The 21,096-nt window shown below is 37.6% G+C and overlaps 4 protein-coding genes across 5 annotated transcripts; 3 read left to right on the top strand and 1 right to left on the bottom strand.

Annotated features, from left to right (window-relative positions):
• Nucleotides 1-1,801: 1,801 nt before the first annotated feature.
• LOC124646350 (protein artichoke-like) lies at nucleotides 1,802-6,865 on the top strand. The gene is made up of 3 exons (XM_047186476.1): nucleotides 1,802-2,450; nucleotides 2,523-5,146; nucleotides 5,245-6,865. Exons 1-3 carry the CDS (start codon nucleotides 2,308-2,310, stop codon nucleotides 6,768-6,770), a joined length of 4,293 nt encoding a protein of 1,430 aa, XP_047042432.1. The 5' UTR covers nucleotides 1,802-2,307; the 3' UTR covers nucleotides 6,771-6,865.
• On the bottom strand, nucleotides 6,856-7,766 carry LOC124646353 (inosine triphosphate pyrophosphatase). Its single transcript, XM_047186478.1, has one exon. The coding sequence runs from the start codon at nucleotides 7,588-7,590 to the stop codon at nucleotides 7,021-7,023; it is 570 nt and encodes a 189-aa protein (XP_047042434.1). The 5' UTR covers nucleotides 7,591-7,766; the 3' UTR covers nucleotides 6,856-7,020.
• A 175-nt stretch (nucleotides 7,767-7,941) lies between these two features.
• LOC124646351 (26S proteasome non-ATPase regulatory subunit 7) lies at nucleotides 7,942-9,342 on the top strand. The gene is made up of 2 exons (XM_047186477.1): nucleotides 7,942-8,274; nucleotides 8,447-9,342. The coding sequence occupies exons 1-2, from the start codon at nucleotides 8,100-8,102 to the stop codon at nucleotides 9,268-9,270; spliced, it is 999 nt and encodes a 332-aa protein (XP_047042433.1). The 5' UTR covers nucleotides 7,942-8,099; the 3' UTR covers nucleotides 9,271-9,342.
• Nucleotides 9,343-9,791: 449 nt separating this feature from the next.
• LOC124646349 (myosin-VIIa-like) lies at nucleotides 9,792-20,029 on the top strand. 2 transcript variants are annotated; one of them, XM_047186475.1, is made up of 11 exons: nucleotides 9,792-9,956; nucleotides 10,780-11,037; nucleotides 11,932-12,116; nucleotides 12,690-13,897; nucleotides 13,991-14,235; nucleotides 14,312-15,148; nucleotides 15,362-15,703; nucleotides 15,959-16,176; nucleotides 16,261-18,587; nucleotides 18,769-19,262; nucleotides 19,756-20,029. In XM_047186475.1, exons 1-11 carry the CDS (start codon nucleotides 9,933-9,935, stop codon nucleotides 19,936-19,938), a joined length of 6,321 nt encoding a protein of 2,106 aa, XP_047042431.1. In that variant the 5' UTR covers nucleotides 9,792-9,932; the 3' UTR covers nucleotides 19,939-20,029. The 2 variants fall into 2 exon arrangements, with proteins under 2 accessions (XP_047042431.1, XP_047042430.1); XM_047186474.1 differs by having other exon boundaries at nucleotides 9,798-9,956; nucleotides 18,766-19,262.
• The last annotated feature ends 1,067 nt before the right edge of the window (nucleotides 20,030-21,096 follow it).

Genomic DNA, 21,096 nt, shown 5'->3' with positions numbered 1-21,096 from the left:
GAATGGTAGATACCCTCCCAGTTAGACAGGACTGTCCTATACTACTTGGAGTATTCTAGCACCAAATAAATGTCTTTTCCATTTTATAGTACCTATTCGCAAACGCCAGTCTACAACCATAAAACAGTAATCAAACAAAAATAACCCACACAAGATCGTACTACTTAGCATAACCACCTGAGATGACAGTTGTCTACAGTTACTGAGATAAACGCGATAACTGTACTATAATGACTGGTGTCCCGTTTACTGCATACGTTCTGCTTGCATGCGGAGTACCTACTACGAAAGATATGTGTATCTGTCTCTTTAATATCTTTGGGTTTTACTACAGAATAGTAAGACCTCTTTAAGCATCCTTTCTTGTAGTTCCTTAAACTGGTCATTTGGGAGAAGGCAGGGTAGGTACTTAGTACTCGTACCTACCTGCCTTGATCCAGTTGTTAAAGTAATCAGCTAGCTTGGTTTTGTGGTTAAAGAAATCACCTGCGTCCCACGTAGGAGTGTTTGGGTTCGATTCCTGATCGGGGAAGTAGGTAACTAGGGAGGTACTTTTTATTAGCAGGTAGGTAATATGTGGCATCAATTAATTTTCTATCGTGGACGGATCACCGAAGAGGTCAAGTTGATATGATGCAATGTAGGTAGGGCTGCCATCCGTCCGGGTTTCCCCGGATTTGTCCTCGTTTGGAGGCCGTCCGGGGGGCGTCCGGGCGGGGTTTCAAGAAGTGTCCGGGGAAAACCCGGACACTTTTCATGTGAGGAAGCACCTCATTGAATTTAAGTATATGTTAATAGTAAATGGATTACAAATTAGGTATTATTTTGTTTAAAAAAAATCGTACTCGTTCGGGGAAAAAATGCGATTTACGCCAAATGTCCGGGTTTTTTATATGTTTGTCCGGGTTTGGCGAAATTCGAGATGGCAGCCCTAAATGTAGGTAATATATACTACTCTACTTAGGGATCTACTTAGCACAAAAACTACCTATGTATGGTGAGCAGATGTTATGTTTCCGCTCTAGTGCAGGTTCATAGACCGGCTTATGGTATCTTAGTTTTACCTTACTAATTTTTCCAGTCACTAGGAGTACCTATAGGATAGGTAGGTATTATTTCATCTTCTAGCTAGGGTCTCTTACAGCCAATCTTTATACAATCCGAACTGCATACCTAATATTATTAGGTACGTGACTAACCAATTACCAAACGATTGTTTTGCATTGAAGCGTTAAAAATTATGTCACCTGATGAGATTTTCCAGCTCTTATGTAACTGCATATGTCAACAACATCATATAAAATACGTCATCTTAATTTTTTGTTGGTATGACAGTTTGCTGCATCAAAATATTCAGTGTGAACGGTATGAACATGATTCGTTAATTAACGTTATCTATAGTATGTTTCTATTGTAAATAAAACAGAAAATATGCAAATTTGGACTGCGAGTAACGCTTTGGTTAACTTGTGCAATATAATGAGTCGTTTATGAAGGCGTTGCGCAGTTAATTGCTATTTAAAACGTAACGTTTGTTAATGCTTACAAGAATACACAATGCATTAAGCTATTTAAGTCATTTTAGACTTTTTCTCTTCTGGTTTCATAATCTGTCTGCCTGACTTAGAAGCAACTTTCCGAAGTCTTAAGTACGTATCAAAGAAAACTCAGCTTAAGTACCTACCAAATTACCTTACTTATAAATGAAAAAGTATTCACCGATAGGTGGTGATGGCTAGTGGCTATCAACATCCAAAGAACCCTAAAATTCGCATATGCGTATGCGACGCAAAATACTAATAAGTTAGATAATGATTATCCGTTAATCCAAAGCTAACGTATGCAGGCAAGGCATTGTAATCTCAACGGACCAAATAAACCGAAGGCCGAATTGTGACCTACATCAACAATACTCCATCAATGACTTGCATAACCCTAAAACAATGACGTAAATAACATTGCACAGATCGCCGTTAATAACAATGGTGAATAAGTGAAAGTGCAACTCAACCACCAGACCGTTCCGGTGAGGTATTGTTTCTATAACACATTGTTTTCATTAGTGCCGGTCCTTGACGCCGGATTACGATTTTGCGTAGAACAGGGAGATGGAGCAATCAAGGGTTAAGCTTTCAAGAAAACAAAGAATCGACGTTTCCTCTGTTAGTCTGAACTGAGTTTCTTGAGCAATAACAATGTATCTATTACAATATAAAACTCATTTAAATTGTTTTGTATCGTTACAGATACGGAGCACTTAAACCACAATTAATATGCTACAATGACCATCACACACGAATTAGAGGAATGGACCGCAAGAAAAGAGATATAGTCTCATGGCTCCTCCTCTTGACATTTTCATATGCGACAGGACAGTCTTCGATATGTCCGGTCCCAGAGTCAATACTCCCGTGCATATGCACAAACCGACACGAAGACATACAAATATGGTTGGTATAGTGAACCAGTATATGGATGATGAATTAATTGATCTATGTATAACAATTTAAAACTTTTTACAGGTGTACACACAGCGACCTGCCTCAAGTACTGAAGGGAGTCCAGAAAGTAGGAGAACTTATAAGAAAACCAATAGATGAACTCATTATAGAGAATAACTATCTCCCATCGCTCCCTGGGAAGATATTCCAGAATGTGAAGATTATGAGATTGATGCTCCGGCACAATGGACTGGAAAGATTGTCAGGAGCTTGGCTCGAAACCCAAGAATTGAATTTAGTGGAAATATTTATAGTTGAGAATGACTTGAGAAGCCTTCCAGCGGAAAGTCTGATGAAACTTCAAAACCTTCAAGCCTTAACAATACAATCGCAAAATCTTAAGAGGATACCAACATTTTCTGGCTTGCAGAAACTACGTTACATAAACATTCAATCGGAAAGTCTAAATGCCGTGAATGAAAATACTTTCGAAAACTTGCCTAACTTAGAGAAATTGTTTATCCAAGGAAGTGTTAACCTCCGCATTGTGAAAGAAAATGCTTTTTACAATTTGCCAAAATTACGACGGCTGGAAATAACTAATTGCGGTATTAATTTGATACATATGAGAGCTCTATCATTATTGCCTTCTCTAAGGGAAATATCGTTAAGTAACAATAAGATCGCGGACGCAACAATGGTTGGAAGGGCTGTTAGAGACCTGCCAATGCTATCGCATTTAAATCTTAATCACAATATGATAGACAAATTAAGCGAAGGTGGATTTGTGGATCAACCGATGCTAGAGAATCTATATCTTTCACATAACAACATAAACATCATACACCATGGAGCGTTTCATAGAGTGCCTAAGCTAAGAGTTGTAGATTTGAACTACAATAGAATAAGCCAGATACATCCTGAATCATTCTTACAACAATCCGGCAGTGGAGTTGAGGAGCTCACTTTGATTGGAAACCAAATAATGCACATATCAGAATTTCGAGCTTTACTTGATGCTTTACCCCGTTTAAAGTTCCTAGACCTGAGTCAAAACTTACTTCAGGAAATTCCTCGAGGTGCTTTGAGAGGACATCCGAGTTTAGAAAGATTACATTTGAATAAAAACAATATTAAATTCATACAAGCAGACGCATTCGTTGCAATGCCTGCGTTAAGGGAGCTACATCTGAGCAACAATTCTCTGAACGATATGAACGAAGGTCCTTATTGGAATCTACCAGCGCTCAAAGGGCTAGATTTATCATATAACTTCTTTACAAGGTTGCAGCCTAAACTCTTATACAATCTCCCATCATTGCGAAGAATTAACTTCAGTTACAACCAGCTGGCAATCATAGATCCGATTACTTTCATGGAATCACCTTTACTGGAATACGTAAATGTGTCAGGGAATAGTCTGGTCTCTATACACCCAGCTACATTCAGAAACTTGGCGAATCTTTATGAATTAGACGCGAGCTCTAACAGACTGATAGAATTTGTACCTGGACTACCACGAGGATTGGAACAATTATACTTACAACAGAATCAAATCACAAGCTTGCCAATGCCTCCTTCACCAGATTTAGATTTACCATCCTTGAGAACTTTGGACATTTCAAGCAACGGAATTCAGAAGATCCCTCATGGAAGTTTAAAAACATTACACAATTTACGAAGATTTTATATGAAACGAAACGGCTTGAGACAAATCGAGATGACGACGTTCAGTGATTTGGATCGACTGGAGATACTAGATTTAAGTTACAATCAAATAATGGCGGTCCACCCAAAAAGCTTCAGCAAACTTAATTTATTAAAACAAGTGAACTTGCACGGGAATACAATCGAAAACTTTGATTTTATGGCAATTCAAGACAATGCGGCGTTATCGTCTCTTGATTTCAGTAAAAATAAGTTGAAAAGCATAAGCCCAAATATTGTCAGCAGGGCGTTAGATGTAGAAACACTGAATATTTCTTCGAATAATCTTTACGAATTGCCTTCTACGTTGAACATGATGTCAAAATTGAAAATTTTGGATGCTAGTTACAATCACATTAAACAATTCGATGGGAATTCTATAAATAGTTTAAACACTCTAACAGACTTTAAAATGCCCAACAATAAGCTAGTGGAACTCAGAACTGGAACTTTCAAAGACCTTAGAGATCTATCAACGATAGATTTAGATAATAACGATATTGAAGTGGTACATCCAAGAGCGATAGCTAATCTACCAAATCTGGTATCTATTTACTTAAGCCGGAATCACATCATAGATCTACCTGACCGAGTATTTGCAAATCTGCCAAAGCTAAGGATAATAGAGCTGCAAGGAAATCGATTACAGTTCATATCGTTGCGAGCATTTGAGAACATGCCATTAGTGCAATACATGAATTTGAGCAATAACCAAATTACAAGTATCGATAATTCCGGGCTAAATCAGTTGACTTCTTTGGAAGTCTTAGATTTGAGTTTTAACAAGCTGATGAGGTTAACACGAGCATCGTTTCAATACATGGAATGGCTCGTTGAGCTGAATTTGGATAACAATATGATATGCCACATTAGCGGCCAGCCTTTCGATTTCATGCCGCGTCTCAAGGTTCTCTCTCTAAGACATAACAAGCTAAGCACAGTTTTGGAGAATACATTTGCCAAATTAAGGAATAATATTGCCATTTTGGATATTGATGGTATGTATCTATTTATTAAAGCTCTAAATTGTAAACGCAATACCTACCTGGTCCTTGTAATAAATAACATTTTGTAATTACTTGTTCATTATTTTCAGGTAATCCACTAGTTTGCAACTGCCATATTGTATGGCTGAAATCATGGCTTTCCGAATCATCTTCTATTGGGCCCAAGTGTGCAGACGGAACATACGTAAAAGGTATGCCATTTGGAAGAAATGATTGTTCCAACACTGCAAGAAACCAGGTTGAAGAGGAACATCTCAGAACTTGTATGACTCATGAAAACGAAGCCCTTCTACCTAACTTAGCGACATCACAAGTATATTCAACATTAGATAAAATAAAGGATTACACAACACAGATTAAAAACACGTACCAAGCCAACAAAATCAACAGGCCGTCCCCTGAAGAATCAGAGTACTTCTACGATGAATACGTTGATTATCCTTACAACGAAACTTTAATAGACGGCATAAATAACGAAGTAAGTGCGACGGCAAACAATAATAGAACGTCGGGAGGCCTGCCCACGTTATACGCTGCATTGAATAAAAATACGACTGACAGGATTAAACCACCTCCTCCAAAACAATCAAATAGCGGGTTTACGTTCTTTGGAATGCCTTTACCTCCCATAGATATGGGTAAAATACTTAATACAGGGCGCAAAATAGATTGGCCAGACAAGAAGAACTCCGCAACACACGTCGGCATCGGAAATAAATACCAGCTACCAGAACCACCGAAGTTTGAAACAGGTGGATTCTCTCCAATCCTGCCAACAACTGCTGGTGGCTTTATGCCTATACCTGACCCTACACATAATGTTACTAATAATGTTATGCAAGTCCAAAGTGCTTCAACTCATAACAAGCAAGGTGCAGTGGAACATGCTGTTGCAGCAGTGTCAACCAAACCACCAGTTAAAACAGTTCATAATACTACAACCCATCAAAAAAGTAAAAGTGAGATACATGAACTACAAGCTTATATTGACGATGACAACAGCACCCATGTTGCTTACAACAGAACGAAAAATGTAGAAGAACAAAAGTCAGACCCAAATAACTTGAGCAAATACAATTTGATGGAGTCAAACTTAACAATAACTCAAGTTACTGAAAAAGAGAGTATGCTTATAACAACAGATACTAGTAATGATATGTCTCTACAAGCTTGGATGGAAAGCAGTACTTTGTCTTACTCTTCATCTACTGCAGTGACATCTAAACCGCCGATGAAGAAGCATATTGACCAGCCAGCACCCACTGCACTGTCTGCAGTCTTGGTACCCAGTACTGCAGAACTGCATGAAAGGAGTCATGGCAAGAGACCTGCAACCATCACAAAAGTAAATAATCCACAAGTGGAGCATTATGAACATAGAGAAAGCTATTCACCAAACAGAGAACCAAAGACAAGATTTTCAGAAAATTTGACCACTGGCGATTCTAAGATAAGACAAATTGGCGAAAATGACTGGTATTACAAAAATTATAACAATTCGAATTTAGAACCTTATATCGCTCCGGGTGTTCACAAGCCTACATCAAAGAGTGATGCTAATACATACAATAAGTTTATATTATCTTTTATAATGTTACTTTATACTATGGCTTAAATGTACTACAAAAGTAGGCACAAAGAACTTTTGTTACAATGTAAATAAATAGGATCAGTAATATTATACAAAATAAATTAAAAAATATTTTGAAATGGTTTTATTTGAACAAATTAACATGGTACCACAACATTCACAAAGTAGGAACATTTTTTAGTCTTCAAAGAAGACAAGCAATGATGATTTTTATTTCTGATTATTAACTTGGCTTATTTTACTATTTGGTGTTGTTACACTTTGACCTATTCAATTATTTTTCATGAAAATGGGCCTTAAATTGCTCTAGAGCTTTGTACCTATGAGATATTTTATTTTTCTCAGACTTTGGTAGTTCTGCATAAGTTTTATCATAGCCATCAGGTTGGAACACACAATCCCAGCCAAAATCTCTGGTTCCTCTCGGTTCTACGATTGTACCCTGAGTAATGCCTTGGAATAGTTTCACATCTAAATCGTCACAGTTTCCTGAACAGTAAGCAAATGTGCACACAGCTTTAGCTGACTTATCTTCCCAGCCCGTCAGCATCTTCGTGAGTCCTTCAGGCTGTAGTTTCTCCAAGAACCACTTAATATAAGGCCCCGGGAGTCCCTTTAGTGCATCAAAACATAGCGCCGTATCTTCAACTAACACTGGCCTTTTCAAACGGCGAGCAGCTTCTTGGCACTTCTTGATAGACACCTCGTCTATCTCTCCTTGAAGTTCTGGCAAGTCTAGCTTGTGACTAACGATTTCCAAAGGGAAGTTATTGCCCAGAATAGCCCGGAGCTCTTCTAGTTTCTTGGCATTGCCAGTGACGAAGGTTATCGTTTTCTTAGACATATTGAATATATTTTCACTACTTTGATTGGTTTTAAACTAAAGCGTGGGGTATGTGCTGATCATCAAATTACTTATTAACTACACTTTTATTTACAATTGTTGTAAAAACTTAAAATAAAATTCTAGGAGCACGTCTTGCAATGTTGACATTTTATTTGACATTGACAGTGATAGACATGACACTGTCCGTCAATAGTGTTGATCCACGTGATCCACAGACTAATAATATTTGGTCCGTTCATTCCATTCAATGCAACTATCGAGAATGCTTGCTTCAGCTGTGTTGCCAGCCTTAAGAGGTTTGACCATAGACAAATAAAACCAAAGACATTCTTTTTTTTTATAATGACTGTCAAATTTTAGTTTTGATCATTTGATTGCCGCTTGGCAGAAATCATTATTTTGTAGATTTTGAGCGAAATATAGTTCAGAGTTAATATTGTTGTCGTTACCACTGCTCAATAGTATTCAATTTGTTGTTTAAATACAAGAAAGATAATTCAGCAACAATGCCCAGTCAAGAAGTTTTAACCACAAAAGTGGTGGTTCATCCCTTGGTCCTGCTAAGTGTAGTGGACCACTTCAATCGGATGGGCAAAATAGGCAACCAGAAGCGAGTTGTCGGTGTATTGCTGGGTTGCTGGAGAGCTAAGGGTGTCCTGGACGTCTCCAATAGTTTTGCAGGTAATTAACTTGATAAATTCTATGTACTCTGCTTATGTATAAGTTCCTTTGTGACAACAAAGCATATTTGGCTCTCCTACTTTAATTTCTATGTTATTTTGAATGTCACCTCTCAGATGCGTCCTATGACATAACTAAAAGCAATTAATCACCTTCCTTTCTCTATTTTCAGTTCCCTTTGATGAGGATGACAAAGACAAGTCAGTCTGGTTCCTCGACCATGACTACCTAGAGAACATGTATGGTATGTTCAAGAAGGTCAATGCCAGAGAGAAGGTAGTGGGCTGGTACCACACCGGTCCCAAATTACACCAGAATGATGTAGCCATCAATGAGTTAATCAGGCGTTACTGCCCCAATTCAGTCTTAGTTATCATTGATGCTAAACCAAAGGACCTTGGCCTCCCCACTGAGGCCTACCAGGCTGTGGAAGAGGTCCATGATGATGGGTCACCTACAACAAGGACTTTTGAGCATGTACCCAGTGAGATTGGAGCTGAGGAAGCTGAAGAAGTGGGTGTCGAGCACCTTCTAAGAGACATCAAAGACACAACTGTTGGCAGTCTCTCCCAAAGGATTACAAACCAGTTGCTTGGCTTGAAAGGCCTGCACTCCCAACTCAGTGAGATTAGAGACTACCTCGTCCAAGTTGGACAAGGCTCCTTGCCAATGAACCATCAGATTATCTACCAGCTGCAAGACATCTTCAACCTTTTGCCTGATATAGCCAATGACAGCTTTATCGACAACCTGTACATCAAAACAAATGATCAGTCCCTCGTAGTGTACTTAGCTGCTTTGGTAAGGTCCATCATAGCTTTACATAATCTTATTAATAACAAGATTACAAACAGAGACGCAGAAGAAGGAAAGAAAGAAGATAAAGATAAGAAAGAAAAAGAGAAGAAAGAAGGAAAGGATGGCAAGGAAGATGACAAGAAGGCTGAAGACAAAGTTAAAGGGGAGAAAAAAGAAAAAGATGAAAAGAAAAAGTAATTTAGAATCATCATTAGAATAAGTTGTTTGTATTGCTGAATTATTTTTAAATAAATTGTATTTACTAATTCATTTATTGTCATTATTTATTTGTCGATTTCTGTTGTATCAAGTAAAATGGAGTTCGTTTTAAGTTTCCATATCTTATTCCAATTTTGTTTAGTCACCCATACTTGTTGAAAACATGTATGCCAACAGTAGCTTAAAATTCATTATTTTTGTTAATTACTTTTGTGCAAGAATTAATCACCAGCCCAGTAGCATGGTGGTTATCTATTAGATATGGTTATCTTCTATTAACACTTTTTTCAAAGTAAGTGATTGAAAAATATAATGTACAAGATTGTTCAGATTAAAAATTATTCTTGTTACATGCGAAAATGCACCATATTGTGCATTTATCTTTAATTTCATATTTATTCTAATTACGGAAAAGGCTAATCTTTAAAAACTTCTTACATATTTAGCGTGATAAATATTTGGTACAACTTAATATCTAACGATAAGTCCGTCATATTATCTGATGCTGAAATAGTGATAAGACAGCTGAAATATTGATAATGTTACACAGTCGTCTTCCAAACGTCACGCGGAATTTGTGAATGTGAAAATGGCGGTGTTCTGAATTTGAATTTTAGTGGAGTGAATCTCAATTTTCCAAGATGGCTGATCGAGTGAGTTTGTCGGTGAGTCCAGAATCAACTATGTGTTTATGCTGTCCATTGTCCAACTCCATATTTTTTATTTTCTAAGATACAAGTTCCGGTTTCTAAGCATTACACATGTACATAGATAACTATTTCATCAACAGTGAGTTGCGTAAACAGTATGGTCAGCATAAAAGCTGGACCCTAAACAAGATCGCTTGATACATAGATACTGCAACTTATTTCTTACTAATTCACTTGAATAAAACAAGATACGGAATTTGAATTAATTAAATTTTTGGTTTGACCGTAAAGGTCCCAAAAATAAATACAGGGGCCCGATTCTCCTAATTTTACTTTAGCAACATTCGATTGACGTTCGACTCGATTCGACTGAGATCCGATGCCGACTCGATTACGATTGAAGCGTATGTGGCATTCCGCTATTTTTTCTTTGAAATAAACGTTTTTATCCTTTTCTGTCATTCAATAATGAATCATTTTGTCTACAAATGATTTACGATTGCAAAATGATTGTACAGCAAACTACCGTATAGACCAAAATTACCAAAATAGCAGACCAATCGCACACCAATCAAATGTCAATCGAATACGATTGGTCTTTTATTAGTAGCAGAATGCCCGATATGGTTAAAACTGCTATTGCGATCATATTGCGATTCGATTTCTATTCGATTTTGACATTATTAACTTAGGAGAATCGGGCCCCTGGACTCTATTATGATGGTTTAGTAATTGCATATTTTCACCAGGATCTCGCACGAACCTTTACTTTTCTGCTTACTAGGTCTAAAGCAAAAGATCAATTTTCTTTTCACATAGAACTCACTTTGCTTTTCAGGACTTCGTCTGGCTAAAGCCGCCAGGGCGATCAGAATTCGACGTGCCCATAGCCGTGAAAGTACTCAAAAGTTCTGGTGATAAAATAGAAGTGAAAGATGATGATGGCTACGTATTCTTTGCTTCAATTCAAAATGTACTCAAGCCTTTACACTCGACGTCTATACAAGGCGTGGAAGACATGATCACTCTTGGCGACCTGCAGGAATACACGATCCTTCATAATCTTCATATGCGGTATAATAAACAGCTAATTTACGTAAGTATCTTTATATCTTAAAAAACACCTGTGAAGTCCTTAATAAGTCTTGGCAACCTAGAATGTGTAAGCACTACCATTGAAAGTACTTAATTACCTATTGGGAAGTGAATATTGGTTAAATGCAGTGGCGGATCTAGTGACCGAGTGAGCACTGTGGACCTGCCCAAAATCCAGCCCAATTTAGGGGATTGAAAGTCAAAGAACACCTAATTATCTGTTAATCCATGAAAAAAGCTTTCCTCTTCCTGATTGCTCTACTATGGAACGCCAAACATGGGCCTGTAGCAACACATTTAGTTCACATAAACATACCTTGTGACATGATACGTTAGCTTGCAACTTATATGTTCTACATAACTTATTAATATTTACCTACATGGATGACGTTATAAGCTTATCACAAAGTAAATAATCATAATTATCGCTAGAATTTTGTGTCACTGATAGTATCTACCATGTATCCTTTTGTCCGTCGCAATAGCTTTCCAATGTTTATTTTGGTCAATGGGGTCACTCATAAACCTATCTCCAACTGGCCCTAACTCACACGCTATGCCTTTATATAGCTATATTTCGACATTCTCATTTCTGCTACATACATGCACTCTTTTCTCATCCCACTTTTTCAATACCCAACATAGAGTGTTGATCCATCCATATAAGACAAGACTAATTAAGGATTTGTTAATTTTGCTCTTATCTTTTTAGGGAAATCCATGGGTCATGGGATAATTAAGTCCTAATCTATTTTTCTGTTCGTTACGACATTTTGCCTAAATCGAATTGATGTTTTTTGAGGATGTAGACGACATCGTTTGCCTTATAAGTTCCCCCAATAAAATATAACAGGTTTTAATCACAGAAACTAACAATCATGTTCTTGTTTTCCAGACATACACAGGATCGATGTTAATAGCAATAAATCCGTACGAAATTCTACCGATTTACACGATGGATCAAATTCATTTTTATCAAGAAAGAAGTTTAGGGGATATACCACCTCATATATTCGCTATCGGTGATAATTCGTACAGAGAATTATTGGCTACTTCGTCCAACCAATGCATCGTCATCAGGTAAATTGGTGTCTAATAACTGCCTATAAAAGTTTATGATTGGCATTTTGTTTATAATCTATACTAATATTATAAAGAGGAAAACTTTGTTTGTTTGTAATGAATAGGCTCAAAAACTACTGGACGGTTTTTAAAAATTCTTTCACCATTCGAAAGCTACATTATCCACGAGTAACATAGGCTATATTTTATTCCGGTACGGGCAGTAGTTACCACGGGACGCGGGTGAAACCGCGGGAAAACGGCTAGTCATTAATAACGTCATCAAATTGCGATTAAACTGCATTGACATCGATTAAGTAGTAGGTATGAATTCTCTTTTGTTTATCTATTCCAAGCTAAGGGTTCCGTACCATATAGGTATTATAGCGTTGGCATTACTTGAGTGATTAGCAGACGATGGTCGGTAATCAAAAAGTTATAATAATACCAATGCGTGTTTACCTCGCAGTCTAGAAGCTAATAATACATATGTTAATTATTTGTTACAAGCGGATATAGATAAGAAAGATAGCCAGATAGCGCTAGCGTTTATACATAAAATTATTTAAAACTATTAATCCAATTTTTCAGTGGGGAAAGTGGAGCCGGTAAAACCGAGAGTACTAAATTGCTACTGCAATATTTAGCTGCAGCCAGCGGCAAGCACTCGTGGATAGAACAACAAATTCAAGAAACAAATCCTATTTTGGAAGCCTTCGGTAACGCCAAAACAGTTAGAAACGACAACTCATCCAGATTCGGCAAATATGTTAACATCTATTTCAGTAAAAAGGGTGTCATCGAAGGAGGTAACATTGACCAGTACCTATTGGAGAAGTCACGAATCGTTTATCAGAACACGGGAGAAAGAAATTATCACATATTCTATTCGCTGGTCACCGGACTATCGTCGGACGAAAAGAAGAGACTTGAATTGGGACGTCCTGAGGATTATAATTATCTAAATTCTGGCAAAATGCTAACATGTGATGGACGAAATGATGGTCTAGAGTTCAATGATATAAGATCAGCTTTTAAAGTGCTGAATTTCCCTGATAATGAAGTTTGGGGGACATTCAGTCTTCTTGCCGCCATATTGCATTTAGGGAACTTGAAATTCAAAATGATGAGTTCGAACAATATTGAATCTTCTGAGATTAATGATTCTGTTGGTGCCACTAGGATTGCTAATCTTTTAGGTGTTACTAAAGCTAAGCTGTGTGAAGCTTTGACGAGGAAAACGTTCGTTGCTCATGGAGAAAAGGTTGTATCGCTACTGACTGTAGCCTCAGCTATGGAAGGCAGGGATGCGCTAGTTAAAGCCATTTACGGACACATTTTCGAGTACATTGTTACGATGATAAACAAAACACTGTTCAAAGACCAGCAACTCACAAGCGGGTCAGTAGGAATCTTGGATATTTTTGGGTTTGAAAATTTCGACTTCAACAGTTTTGAGCAGCTTTGCATAAACTATGCCAACGAAAACCTGCAACAGTTCTTTGTGAAACATATTTTTAAACTCGAACAAGAGCAGTATGCGAAAGAGGGTATTACATGGACTAATATCAACTATGTAGACAATCAAGAGAATTTGGACATGATAGGATTGAAGCCAATGAATTTACTATCCCTGATTGATGAGGAGTCGAGGTTTCCTAAAGGCACTGACGTAACTTTGTTGTCCAAGTTAAATAGCAACCATGGAAGTAAAAGCTGTTATATAACTGCTAAGTCTTCCCGCGAGTATAAGTTTGGTATCAAACATTTTGCTGGGGATGTGTCGTACGCCGTACAAGGTAAGGTTAGACACCATTTACTAAGCAATTGCGTTTAAGGCGACTTATAAAGACTTGCCTTATGTAATCGTGAATGTGGTTTGTCTATTTCAGGTTTTCTTGACAAAAACAGAGATATGCTAACAGCAGACGTAAAAGAAATGATGTTGGATTCAAGTAACGAATTCTTGAAGAGTCTGTTTATCACTGAGTATGCGCCTACGCAAAGTGGAAGCAGAAAAACTGTCTCACTGAGTCACCAGTTTAAAACATCTCTCGATGCACTTATGAAGACTTTATATGCTTGCCATCCATTCTTTGTTAGATGTATTAAGCCTAACGAGTTCAAAAAACCAAGGGTATAAAAAAAAAATACATTTGGTTTCCTACCTATCCCATACATTTTTGCAATAATCATCTCTGTATTGATTTCAGATCTTCGATAAAGGTCTTTGCGTTCGTCAACTACGATACGCCGGTTTGATGGAAACAGCTAAAATCAGGCAAGCTGGCTACCCAATCCGCTATGGGTACCACGATTTTGTTCATCGATACCGCCTTGTAGCTCCGGGCATCCCACCGGCCGAGAAAACCGACTGTAAAGCAGCTGCTAAAAAAATCTGCTCAACTGTCTTTACCGACGAGAAATATCGTTTTGGACACACCAAAGTTTTCCTCAAAGATTACCACGATACCGTTCTAGAAGAATTGAGACATAAGGTCCTAATAACAGCAGTGATTAAAGTGCAAGCGAATGCTAGAAGATTTATTTATAGGAAGCGGTACTTGAGACTGCGAGCAGCCGCCATTTTGATCCAGAAGACTTACCGCGCTCGAGGCTACAGGAGTCGATTCTTGACCATGAGGAGAGGATACCTGCGTATACAAGCTGTTATAAGATCCAGAGAACTGAGAAAAACGTTCATAAATATGAGAGTGTTCTTCAGGAAACTCCAAGCGCGCTGTCGAGGTTACCTTATCAGGAAAATGGTTAAAGAAAAGGGTCATATTATTAAGGGAACGTTAGTTCAGTTGAATAAAGAAAGGGCACAACTTATTAAGTCCGGTGAAGGTTTAGATGCAGTGGGTGATAATTATGAGAAGCAGTATAGTGATATGATGAGGTCGATATGGTTCGTGAAAGAAGTACCGGCAGATAATGTTGAACAGAATACTACGGCGATTGATGATAGATATGTTGATGATGTGTTCGGTTTCTTGAAGGATACGGCGACGCCTGCTGGTACAGTAAGAGGCACTGGTTTCGGAGTGGTGAGTTTACATACACTATACCTATTCGTAAGCGGGTAAGCAATACTTGTGTGTGTAAATGTACATGCACATTGTTTTTTATGACTCGGCAGCTACTGAGATCTAATGTGCATGAATATTTACAAAGAGAAGTATGGCTAAGATAAAAGGTATATACTTAGGAGTTTCTGGGTTAATCACCACTTTTTACATATTCTCGCTTTAATCTTTCAGACATCAACAGCCAAACCTCAAATATCAAGCATTATCCCATTACAATCTCAAGAAATGGACGAGGAACCATTCGACGAATTCAACTTCAGGAAGTTTGCAGCCACATACTTCTTAGGCAACACTACGCACCAATATTCTAGAAAGCCATTGAAACATCCTCTATTGGATCTGCCATCGCCTGTAGACAAAATGGCCGCTCAAGCACTATGGATTACTATACTAAGGTTCATGGGAGATTTAGCTGAACCGAAGTATGCTGATGATAAGCCTGACAATGTACCTGTTATGTCGAAATTGGCTGACACTCTTGGACGAGCTTTCCAGAAGAGTAAAGAATTTGATGTGAGTATAAACTTTTTTGATACCTAAGCAAAGAAAGTAACTATCATTTTACTATATACATAAAAAATTTCATAAAATTTTCATAATTAATTTTAAACCTTATACTTTAGAGATAAAGTTGTAAATCTATTAAAAATATATAGCTTGATGTGTGTAGATTCGTACTATATCGTCATACAGCAGAAACTTTTAGCAATAATATTAGAACAACTATTGTTATTTGAGATTCCTATTGACAAACAAAATTTGTTCCAGGAATACTTACAAAAAGATGTATCCCAAACCAATAGAAATAAACTCATGTCCAGAACATTGAAGAATCGCTCTAAACTTGACGAAGATTTAATGAAAAACTTAATTAATGACGAAGTTACCAATGACATGTATAGCTCTTGGCTTAACTCGAGACGAACTACTAATTTAGAAAAACTGCACTTTATTATTGGCCACGGTATTATAAGGAAAGAACTCAGGTAAATAATGAAAATAAACTTATTTCTACCTACTCTGACTGGTCTAGTTTTTGCAATGTCTAATTACGATCTTTCTCGTTCCAGGGACGAAATATTCTGTCACCTATGTAAGCAACTTACTAACAACCCTTCGAAGGCATCACACGCAAGAGGTTGGATCCTATTGTCACTTTGCGTTGGCTGTTTCCCTCCATCCGAACGATTTGTCAAATATCTACGAGCCTTCATACGTTCTGGCCCACCTGGATACGCCCCATACTGTGAAGGTAGACTCATGAGGACCTTCAAGAATGGCCCACGTACGCAACCACCCAGCTGGCTTGAACTCCAAGCTACAAAGACCAAGAAACCTGTCCTACTAACTGTGACATTAATGGACGAATCAATGAAAACGGTCCAAGCGGACTCCGCATCGAACGCCGAAGAAATATGCCAGCAAATAGCTGAGAGTATCGGACTGACAGATTCTTTCGGCTTTTCGCTATACATTACGTTGTATGACAAAGTTCTTTCGCTAGGAAGTGAAGGAGAACACATAATGGATGCTATCTCGCAGTGCGAACAATTTGCTAAAGAACAGGGAACTCCTGAAAAGAGCGCACCATGGAGATTATTCTATCGGAAAGAAGTATTTACTCCTTGGCACAACCCTGCTGATGATCCTGTCGCTACCAACCTCATATACTACCAAGTCATAAAGGGAGTTAAGTTCGGTGAATACAGGTGCAATTCAGAAAAAGATTTAGCCATGATTGCGGCTCAGCAACATTACGTGGAATTTGGACCAAGTATTGATCCAAATATTTTAAGAAGACTCATTGTTAACTACATACCAAACCAATTCCTTCAATCAAACGATGCCGCGCTGACAAAATGGGAGCATTTGGTCACAAAAGCGTTCGAAAACTCGACAAGCATTCAAACCAAAATTGATCCTTTGAGGTGTAAAGAAGACATAGTCATATTTGCCAAATTAAAATGGCCTATGCTGTTCTCAAGATTCTTCGAAGCTATCAAAATAAAAGGTGAAACTATCAATAAGGATATAGTCATTATAGCTGTGAACTGGACTGGTATTTACATTGTAGATCAGCTAGAACACATTCTTCTAGAAATATCGTACCCAGAAGTGACTTACGTAGCATTTAACGCTGATAAAGATTACGACAATATTGGTAGGATAACAATCAGAACAATACAGCAAGAAGAATTTGAATTCCAAAGTGTAGACGCTGGCGAAATGAGTTCGCTTTTAATATACATGATCGATGGACTGAAGAGGCGTTCTATTTACGTAGTTGCACAGTCAGATCTGCAAGGTTACAGTGACGCATCCTCCTTCCTCAAGTTTAAGAAAGGTGATCTCATAGTTCTTCTACAGGATTCCACGGGAGAAACGTTGATGAACACGACATGGGGACACGGACTTTGTAACGGTGAAGAAGGTTTATTCCCAACTGAGCAAGTTTACATCCTACCCACATTAGAAATGCCCTCAAGTACCATCCTAGAAGTATTCAAGAAGGGTAACATAAATACGGAAAAGAAAAATCTTTCAAAATACAATACCATTCAAAGAAAGAGAATGCATACGCTCGAAAATTATTCGAAGCAATATTTCAGGGAGAACCACGATCTGAATTCATCGATATCGAAACAATCTACATTAACGACTGCTAAGCGAGCCATCGCTGGCGACTTATGGGCTCACACTAGAGAACCTTTACGCAAACCGCTTTTAAAGAAAATACTGACTGACGAGAAACTTTCGAAGAATGCAGTTGCAGCTTTCTTCGGCATTCTCAAATACATGGGAGATATGCCAGCTCCTAAGGCTAGAACCGTGACTGAATACACAGACGAGATATTTAGAGCTGCTGTTACTGACATTAATTTACGTGACGAGATTTACTGTCAAGTAATGAAACAGTTGACAAACAATAGGATACAGTTAAGTGAAGAGAGGGGCTGGGAGTTAATGTGGCTTATGACTGGCAACTTTGTTTGCGGGCAAACGTTACTGAAAGAGCTGGTTGATTTCCTTAAGACACGACCACATCCGATAGCTAAGGAATGTTTGAAGCGTGTATTCAAAACGCAGAAGAAGGGAGCTAGATTGTATCCCCCGTACATTGTGGAGGTAGAAGCTATTCAACATCGAAGTATGCAGATATACCACAAGGTCTACTTCCCCGATGATACGGACGAAGCTTTCGAAGTGGAATCTTCGACAAAGGCTAGAGACCTCTGTGAACAGATTACAGGAAGATTAAACCTGAAGAACAGTGACGGCTTCAGTCTGTTCGTCAAGATCGCAGATAAAGTGTTCTCGGTGCCTGAAAACTATTACTTCTTTGACTTTATTCATGAGCTTGTAGAATGGATGAAGGCGACGCGTCCAGTACGTGGAGGTGAGTCCCTATATTGTACATTTATGTTGAAAAAAAATACAATCTTTTACTTAGCAATTTGTAAAATGAACATCAATCGAGATTGATCGTGACCTTTCTGGTGTTTACTTAAACGAAGTTAATTGTTATTATCGATAGATATATAGATAACTTTGTTTAATCTTCGTTCTCTTTACAGCAGGTTCACAAATGCAAATGAACTACCAAATATTCTTCATGAAAAAGCTTTGGATTAACACAGTCCCTGGGAAGGATAAGAACGCAGATCAAATATTCTATTTCCCGCAAGAACTTCCGAAATACTTGAGAGGGTACCACAAAATGTCTAAACAAGATCTGTCAGAATTAGCAGCATTGATATACAGAGCTAGATATGGAAGCGACCAATCCTTGCTTCCACAAATTACGCATATGCTTGAAGACTACGTACCTTCCGATATGGCAAAGATCCAGAATAATTCGCAATGGAAGTCGTCTATAACTAAGGCGTATTTGGAACGTGGTTCCATGACGGAAAATGAAGCTAAAGAACAGTTCTTGAAGAAAATATACCTGTTGCCAACTTTCGGCACTGCTTTCTTCGAAGTGAAACAAACATCGGATCCTACTTACCCTGAGATGGTGGTCATAGGAATCAACAAGAACGGTGTCAGTGTGATCCATCCTCAGAGTAGAGTAAGTACCCATCAGCCGCTGTTATTCTTTTGATGAGACCATTGTATTGATTTTTTTGAGAGATTAGTTGTCCCCATTAGAACGTTTAATGCAAATAGTGCCAAGTTCTATTATATACTAACTGTTGCCCGCGACTTCGTCTGCGTGGGCAATATAGAATTTCCAATTTCGTTTATTAAATCGTTCATTGCTCAACCCCCGTAGGTGATAGCGTGATAATATATAGCCTTTGTGTTGAACCGGCCCCCAGGTAATAGTCATGCAAAATTTGATTTAAATCCATGCAGTACTTTTTGAGTTTATCCGGGACAAACATACAGACAAACAGATAAACAGACATACAGACAAAAATTCTAAAAACTACATATTTGGGTTCAGAATCGATTATGGATCACCCCCCAAGTATTCTTTTAAAAAAATATCCAATGTACAGTTTTGACTTTCCTATCATTTTATTATATGTAGAGATTTTAATTAAATTACTTTTTTTCAGGACGTCTTAGTTACTCATCCGTTTTCTCAACTATCCAATTGGTCATCGGGCAACACCTTCTTCCACATGACCATGGGCAATTTCTTGCGAGGAACTAAGATTTTATGTGAAACTTCTTTGGGATACAAAATGGATGACCTGATTTCGTCGTATATAGCCGTTTTGAGACAATATTTAAATTAATGAAAATATTTGTAAATTATTTTTATATTCTCTATAGTTTATTTGAAAATGTGTGAATAATAAGTGATTAAAAAATTAAGTTTAAATGAAATTATTTATTTTATTAGTTAATTGTTTGCATTTACGACTCCTGAGTCTTGATATAATTGAATAAATTAGGTATATGCATTTAAGGGATGATATGGATTTTACAAAGAAGTACCTATTTAAGGTTTATAGATGCGTGTATAGTTAAAGCATACAAGGGAGAACATAAACAAGTACCTACGTGAGGGAGTCCATAATAAAGAGTGACTGGTAATTACTGACCGAAACGTGAACAAGTGATCTTCCTCATGAATACAAACAACTTTTTATTCTCGTTAGTTTTATCACAATAACATAAAAGATGTTTCTAATTTTAAATATTGGGTTTGTTTGTTTTGCTATTGTGATTAAACTAATTCGTTAAAAATGTAGTGTGAGAGTACGGTAAATCCGCCACTGCTGACATAGCAGTGCGTGGAAGTATTACAATTTTAATCTGTAGCGTAGGATTTTACTGGCAATAAAGTATGAGAATCTTATAACGTTCCATTTACCTATTCAATGTTAATATTGTTCATCAATATTTTTATTTTGATATGGCAGCTCGTTTTAAAATCTGTCAGTCAGCAGAGTCTCTCACATAGACATAGTATACAAACAAGACTGAACAATCACACCCAAAAAATGCGCCGAGTGATGCAAATAGCACGGAGGCCGTCTGTCCCTTTCTAATAGGGTGACTTTGAGATTAAGCTATGTGAGACAAATCCGAATTTGCTAAGATTATTAAACACAGATAAAAACAAATAAATTGCAGTTTCAAATCTTATCTATCCCTATTGAAATGATTACAGATTAGTATTGAAGTTTTAACTTACGCAGTTTGTTACCTTAAGATACTAATATAGGCTTTTAATATAGCGGGAATAGGCAGTATAAAACCGAAGTGAAGACTGATTTTTTGTAATTTTTTGCTTCACACATAGACTGCTGAGCCATGTATGTCACCTTTCTTCTTTCTTTTTGGGAGGCTATAATAATAGTACTACAGTTTTAGAATCCATCACACATATTTTGACTCATTACAAGAATTCATGGGCACCCTACTTGATTGATTTACTAAACGACGAT

Source organism: Helicoverpa zea, chromosome 3 (assembly GCF_022581195.2).
Source record: "Helicoverpa zea isolate HzStark_Cry1AcR chromosome 3, ilHelZeax1.1, whole genome shotgun sequence".
Classification (NCBI taxonomy): domain Eukaryota; kingdom Metazoa; phylum Arthropoda; class Insecta; order Lepidoptera; family Noctuidae; genus Helicoverpa; species Helicoverpa zea.
This window is presented reverse-complemented; position numbering and strand designations above follow the sequence as displayed.